At 38.2% G+C, this 8,042-nt stretch overlaps 1 protein-coding gene across 2 annotated transcripts; it reads right to left on the minus strand.

Moving 5' to 3' along the window:
- Positions 1–681: 681 nt before the first annotated feature.
- cunh4orf47 (chromosome unknown C4orf47 homolog) lies at positions 682–6,930 on the minus strand. 2 transcript variants are annotated; one of them, XM_051421281.1, is made up of 8 exons: positions 6,820–6,930; positions 6,231–6,339; positions 5,152–5,371; positions 4,927–5,064; positions 4,453–4,528; positions 2,040–2,225; positions 1,743–1,906; positions 682–1,013 (listed from the first exon to the last, which is right to left on the minus strand). In XM_051421281.1, the coding sequence occupies exons 2-8, from the start codon at positions 6,328–6,330 to the stop codon at positions 959–961; spliced, it is 939 nt and encodes a 312-aa protein (XP_051277241.1). In that variant the 5' UTR covers positions 6,331–6,339; positions 6,820–6,930; the 3' UTR covers positions 682–958. The 2 variants fall into 2 exon arrangements, with proteins under 2 accessions (XP_051277241.1, XP_051277242.1); XM_051421282.1 differs by lacking the exon at positions 2,040–2,225.
- Between the last annotated feature and the right edge of the window lie 1,112 nt (positions 6,931–8,042).

Below are 8,042 nucleotides of genomic sequence, written 5' to 3' on the forward strand. Positions count from 1 at the left end.
CCAGCAATCAGTTATGGAATTTTTAACTTTCCGCTGCCATTATATGCTGACATAATAGTCACCACAACCAAAAACTCCACCATTCACAGTTCTCCTGGTAAATAATGATGAACCAACAGTGAGTGAAATGGAAAGGGCGTGCAAGGAGAATTTTGCTAGCTTGCCTTTTAATTTTCAACTTTCTTATACTTCTTGCTAGATGTTATTAAGCTGTGTATTGTTAAGGTTAAGGAATAAATATGGTACTTTTATTTTGTAATACCTCTAAATTGGTAATTTTGGTCTTTTATCCCCAAAGTTCAGACATACGACGATTAAAGTCTCTGGGTCTATTGTTTGTTTTTTGATAGTTCCAGCCGCTGAATGTAAGCACTTCCATCTTAATTTTTTTTGCTGGCTTGGATTCAAAATGACAGCTGCTGGATGAAAACATCATTGGTAAATGGTTTCAGATTCATCCTTTGTGATGACAGGCTTGCAATATATGCTGGCTGTCTGGCCTTTTAATAAATAGTTGTTTGTTTGTTGCTGTTTGTGTTGTTGACCGCAGTGTCTGCTGGTTGTTGTACTAATGACAGGACACACATTGCTTGCAGACTTGGAGCCTAAGGGTTGTCATGTTGGGTTGATTATGTGGCTGTATTGTGTGGTTGTATGGACATCCAGAATTAAAGACAAAAGTAACTCTTCTCAACTTTATTTGTGTTCCTTGTTGAGTTTGTTACTGTATGTGAGATCCACAGCGTTACAAATATAACCTATGAATAGAAAGGAAACATAGATCACTGAAGATTGCTAAAACTGTATCGTCTTCATGTAATGGAATAAAAACAGGTTGAAGCATTATGTGTGTAAGAATCTCATCAGAGCTTATATTAAAACAGATGCGTAAAAAAACTTATATAGTATATAGCAGGTAAACAAGTCAGCCAGTGCTGGTGCAGTATGGGTAATGTAGTCAGAAGGTCATCCCAGTTGGAATGGATGAGGTATAGTTCGCGGAGTGCACACTCCTGAAACAACAAAAGGAAAAACAAGTTTAAATTCAATGTTTTGCACAGGTTTGACTATTTATCTTGCAGAAGCTGGTGGCTGAAATCACAGCTCTCCTCAGGGAATACATCTGAAACTGAATATATCCAATTTAGCACTCAACTAATAATATCTGGAAAATGTCAGAGCTAATTCAAAGTCATTTTTATCAAAGATTGGATAAACTTAATCTCCCAAATGTCACTTTATTAAATTCAGTTTTCATTTTATTTTGGGGGGGATTGTTGTGACCTTAAATGCCTGATTTCTCTGCAGTTTTTCCGTATTAATCGAATCGAAGGCAACTTGTTTCAGTAATAATAAAATTGCCCTGTTTGGACATCGTGAGTTTGGTGATGTATAGCTCAACATTTTATGCGGGAAGGTATTTGTCTGATTTGTCTATTCCATTTCTGACAATAGATCCTCTTAAATGGTACACACTGGACCTTTAGATAATGTAATGTATTACTTTTTAAAGTAATGTGTAAATGTGTAATACATTACTTTTTTGTGTAACAACCCCAACACGGGTCCTACCTTAATGAAACTTCAACTTCCTACTTGTAACTTTCACCTAAACAGATGCTTCCTTAATTTTGGGACTATTCCTATAAACGAGGACTCACTATGGCGAGGTGATACGTGTCTGAAAGTCCTCCATTGAGAACAGAGAAAGAGAAGATCAATAACGGGAGACAGAGATCAACCTGTTAACATTGACGGTGATGATACTCTTGACAGGTGTGCTCTTAGGACCAGGAGCAGGACGGAAGACCGGCTCTAGATTGGTTGGTTTAGAGCGGCGAATGACGTATGCATCAGCAGAATGCGAGGGGTAAGTGTCAAACGTCCCAGCTTTCATTCCTCCAATCTAACACAAGACACATTCACACTGTTAAAAATGTACAATAAAATATAATATCACAGCTCGGTGAATGGTCAGCAGTAGACTTTTCAGTCAGATATTTCCCTCTAATCCTGACAGCACATAGAGGGACAATCACCTTTTTGCTAGGGGATGAAGGCTTAAAGGGAACCGGAGAGACTTTCTGTCCAGGTGGGAGGGGCTTTTGTGCTGGTGGGAGTGGCTTGTCACTGCGGTATGGATTGCCTTGGAAATAATCTCTGGGGTGAAGGTTGAGCTTGAAGGGGCCATCTCTTAACTTGGAGCGATGGATTGTTGCCTCCCTCTGTATCATACACACAACATTTTAAACTTAATGTTAAATCAGTGTCTAAGTCAAAAAATGCAGTAATGTTTAGCAGTAGGAATACATGTTTTTATTAGTCTATAGGCCTGGACACACTGGGATTTAAAGCGACATGGTTTCGTGGAGGATCTGCTTGAGGAGGCGAATTAAATTAATATATTTTTGGTGAATTTTGACTTGAGAATTTGTGCAATTAACCAATAGCAAGCTGTCTTGAAAGTGCTGACCTTTGACCTTTATTAGCTGTGTGTCACCATCCAGTTTTATTGAATCTCCTCTGTCAGATATAACCCTGTGAGTAGTCACTTGGCTTAAGGGCCATCCCATTTTGCATCAACGAGTAAATGTCACTTTGTGGTGTGACCGCTGTTTAATTAATGAACACGAAACACACACAATTCAGTTTTTGTAATAAATGTGTGAAGATAATTAGAGGGAAATCCTGGTTTATTCCATCTTGGGTTTTATGATTGTCGTTTTGGCCTTAATTGTTGTCAGTAATACTATCATTGTACTCACCATGTTAATTGCCGAGACCTGAAACACAACAACATCTATTAAATGGCTACTAGAATTCTGCTACCTGACCCAAACAGGTCAACATCCAGTAGTGGATTTTGACCTGTTACAGTATATATAATGGAAAGGGCTTCCGGGTCTGAAAAGTTAAGCCAACGTACAAGTATCTTAAAACCTGCATTCTCTGTAAAGGCCAGCAGGGGGAGCTCCATTAGCTGCAATAACAAAGCGATCCCATTCATACTAATGGGAATGAGCCGGTTTTACACTTCATTTATGAGCTCAGTAAACAGTTTCCTGATGAGTTTATGGTGTTAGTCGCTGGTTTCACATCTTCTTTAATACATTATGATGTTCATTTAGTAAATTATAGTCCAATTTAGAGTAAAATAAAGTCGCGTATGAGGCTTTTGATTGACAGGTCATTCTCAGTGAGTCTGTCTAGCGCAGTGCTCCAAACTCAGATCAAACTGTCAAACTAGGCAGTGCAGATCAGAAACGAAGCTATTATTTTTTTGGGGCTTTTATCACCTTTATGATAGTGACAGCTGAAGACTTTGATTCGAACCCTGGGCCGCTGCAGCAAGGACTCAGCCTCAGTACATGGGGCGCCAGCTCTACCCACTGAGCTAACCGGGCGCCTCAGAAACATATTTTAGTGTACTGTTTAGCCGTTATACGAGATTGTTTGTGACCAGGCGAGCTGCCATTGTTTCTGGCTACGGACAAGTCAAAACTGAGCGTAGATCAACTCGCAGTACGTCACCTTCGCTAGCTCGCACTGGCTCCTTTTTACTGTCATGGTGGCGGCAAAACGCTGAACTCGAGGCTTCAAAACGGTTCTCCAAAAACCAATGATAGGTTCACACTTGGTCAGTGGCTAAGACAACAACTTTAAGTGGATGTAGTTTGGTGGACGCATTTGTTCCTAAGGATCAACGTTAGCTTGCGTTGCAGCCATTGTAGTCCTTTTCCCAAATATTTTCACATCTAACTCGGTGAATAAAGTGTTTTGGTGAGTTTTATTTTGTTTATGTCCAGTTTGACATGTGTTCCACAATTATCTGCTTGATAAAATTACAGATTTTATTAGTGGTTATTATTTATTAGTCTGGTCAGCTGTAGTGCCCATTGTTCCGGTCTGAGATGCTGGTTCTCTAGTGGCAGTGAATTTCATATATATAACCTATTATCAACTTGACACATTATTCTTTCGCTATGTTAACTAGGGCTGTGTATTGGCGAGAATCTGGTGATACGATACATATCACAATACACGGGTTGCGATTGTATATATTACAACATGGAACTGAATTAGTATTTATCTCTTTAACATCCAACATCATAACTCTCAGGTTACGTTTACAATACTGCTATCTAACGGTTGAGGGTTTAAACCCAAAAATCAATACACTATTTTTGTGAATCGATAAGATATTTTGTGATATTTGCTTACACTCCCCCTGACTTGAGCTGTTGGCTTCTTTACAACCTGATGTAATCATCTGATTGTCTGCCTGTTTGTTCCCCCATCTGACTTCACTTCAGAGATGTTGCTGTGTTTCCAAATTTCTGCAATTTCACCAGCCTACTTAGAAGAGTACAATGTTGTTATAACTAACAGAAATAATGTCCAAAACTAAATAATAAAGTAAGACCCAAAGGTGTAATACTCAGAACATGTTACCTTCAGTACATCTTTGGCTCTTCCGTAGGGGTCTGAGGCATACAGCTCAATTTTGGACAGTGTCACATTGGGATAGCTGCAGGAAATAACATGGTATTTACATCAGATGCACAAAATAAAACTGTCACATTGTATTAGTCATAGTATCTTTGTCAGAGTATGTTTTAATGCTAAAAAAAGAAATCTAATCCATATATTGAACTATTAAAAAGTGGTCTAAGTGTTCACTGGGACTTGATAATTAGATCACTTTAAAACAGATTTATCTTCCCAGAAAATGTTTGAGATTTGCTTTATGCGTTCACTGGATATTAGATAGTGTCCTAAAACAGTCAGATAATTCATCACATGCAAAATCATCAAATGTTTGATTATCTGATTACAAATATTGCATTGACACCCTCTGGTACACTAGTTATTCCAGAAGTAAAGGAGCTAAAATATGCTTGTTAAGCTAGAGTTCTTGCCATAAACCTGTAACCACTGCCTTTCTTGGGAGGTGAGGTGACAATGTTGCGTCCGGGTGGGCGATGAGCTTTCTGGGCGACCGACTGTGGACTCATGGCTTCAACTGGTCCAGACAGAGTCCCATAGTAACTACCTGAACCACAGCTGGAGGCAGAGATTATGTGACAGTGAGAAAGAGCCGTAAATACACTGTGGACATTTTCTTTAATGTTTGTGCATGTGTTCTCTCACGGCTTCTTGACCCCATGGCAGGGCATGAAGGCCTTGCCCAGGTTCTTCTTGGACTGCTGGATGCGGTTCTGTCGGGCCAGTCTCAGCGGGTCACTCAGCGCCTCACGTTCAAATATCCGGTTGAAGGACTTGTCGAAAAAGCCGCTCTGCAGAGCACATCGTTGCTTAGCGATGCCTGCTTGCATCTGCCGGCTACGATAGGCTGACTCATTGAACGGAGCTGCATTTGTAAGGAAGACATCACATATTTACATATATACCCTCCACTGTTTTACCATTTTCCATCCTAACAATATAATATTTTAGGTGTTTTAGGGGTGTAAAGATTTATTGATACAAGTCAGGAAATCGGTTTTAATGTCATAGATGCAACTATATCGGATGGATCTAAATGTACCATGAACTAGTTGATGGTCCGATTCTTAAGTTATGAATCTGTTGACTGAAGCTTTGTGGCTAACATGCTGTTAGCATCTCCCTTCTCGTGAAAGATAAAAGGTCAACACCAGGGTCTCGCAACAAAAGTAACATTAGTGCAGCGAGGCTCGCAAGGTTGGTACATAAACAAATATGTCTGACAACGGCGATATGATTTACAGTGCACCGTCAAATCTAAAGTCTAAAGTTTGGAAGACATTTGGAGTCTATAAAAAGCAAGAAACGAAGAAAAAAGTCTAGCCAATTGTAAGATCTGTCAGACAGCAGCAGTAGCACAACACATCTTAACACTCACCTGGTGAGACAGCATGCTACACACCATGCCATAAAGAAAAAAATACTTGGGATTCCCTGGTATTTTATAAACTATATGTATTTGAAGGTAAGCAATGTCACTTTTATAGAAATCCTATCTTATTTTAATTTAGAATATTAAATAAATGTCTTAAACAAAAAAAAGTTAAAAAAGTGTTAAGAACTGTATCAGATTGCATCATATTGAACAGTCCCTAGCAAACCAGCTGCAGTGAGGTCTGTAGAAACATACCATTGTTATTAATAAAGTCTTAGTGTTTAATTGATTTGTAGTCATTTTAAATATGAAATATACAGGCAGATAAACAAGTAGATTCTAAACTTACGGTTAGTGAGTGGACTGTACTTGTCTCCTACAGAGATGTAGCTCATTTCTTTGAAGACACCCAGACGCTCCATGTCACTCTTCCCTTCACCGGATCTCATCTTTACACGCTGGAAACACACACACGCACACACACACACACACACACACACACACACACACACACACACACACACACACACACACACACACTCCTATAATACTCATAACCTCTGGTCACTATTAAAAAGAGTGCGCTTTTAATGTAATGTTTAAGTTTTTTTTATTTAAACTGCTTTAGAAGAGATAGATGTTGGTAGTAACACCTTATAATATAGTCTAATGCAACATTAACAATAACTATGGCCTCAAGATTACCAGAGTTTAAAAAATAAATAAAAAACGAATACGCTGGTTAGTCAGTGTATAATCCTATATTATATCCTATATATAAGTGTATAACACTGTAAAACACATTGCAATTAGAGGACCTGTGACATAAAACACATTTTAAACACACACACACACACACACACACACACACACACACACACACACACACACAGACTGACATGCATTCATACATAAAGATAATTTAGGTATAAACATACCGTTGGTTGACGTGTAGCAGTGTCTATCTATCTATGTTTGTCTATGTAGCTAGTGGACTATTTACAACTCTGTACATTCCGTGTCTGTGTATACAGGTTGGTTACCTTGGAGAAGAGGAAGTAAATAAACTGTCAAGCTAGAGAGATCCTTCCTGGAAGTAAGGCAATGTCACCTTCAAATTAAAAGCACAACTTGATGATTTAAGAATCGTGTAATACAAAAAAATGGCTAACAGTCAGGGTTGGGAGGGTTAAGAAATGTAATCTGATACAGTTACTAATTGACTGTTTGAAAATGTAAACAGTAATCTAATCCAAGTATCACAATAATAAAGTAACCTTTGCTTTACCAAATACCAAATATGTAAATGAAAAAAAAAAAAAAAAAAAGAAATATCAATAAGAACAATCCAATTTCTCTGTAACTGTATTGGATTTTTTTTTGCATCTTGTTTATGTAACTCAGTTAGATGTAATGAGGTAGCTAACAGTACATTGATGATGGAATGAGGCTGCTGCATTTTTCCTGCAGATGTTGGCCAGTTTGTTTCATTGTTTCGTACGTGTAGAAGGAAACACTTACTACAGCTTGAAATAAAATGCATAGTAGATAAATATTTCAACTACAGCACGGTTTGTAACCTGGTTTGTAAACCGTGCACACAGAGGCACACTGGGTTGGTAGCCAGCAGCAGTGATGTAATGATTTATATTCAGCACCTTAACGACAACTTCCCATTCCCAACATGTGTAAGCATTACCAGTATACAAATGATAAACTACACATGGTATAATAATAATAACAATAATAATAACTTTATTTATATAGCACATTTTATACATGAAATGCTGCTCAAAGTGCTTTACAGTGTGGCATTAAAAACAAAACAAATAAAATGTAATGCTAATATTACATTGCTCAGACCACAACAAACAAACCAAAGTATCCACGCTAATATAACATAAATAAATCAGCTAACAGTTATACCTCCTTTATGCAGCATCAAAGTGACAGGCCCGCCCATATGTCACGAGCAGGACTCAGCTGTCAATCATGAGGTGAAACCCCCTTTTCATAGCTTCAGATTGCTAATTAAAACCAAACTGATCAGAGAAATCAACACTTGAACATCAGTGTGCTAAGAACTACCTAAAATGACAGGAACCCTCTTTGGGAAAAGGGTATTTGACGTGTACTTTGATTATTTAGTTTGTCCCATCTG

The sequence above is a fragment of the Dicentrarchus labrax genome, unplaced genomic scaffold (genome assembly GCF_905237075.1).
Source record: "Dicentrarchus labrax unplaced genomic scaffold, dlabrax2021, whole genome shotgun sequence".
In the NCBI taxonomy this organism is placed as follows: Eukaryota; Metazoa; Chordata; class Actinopteri; family Moronidae; genus Dicentrarchus; species Dicentrarchus labrax.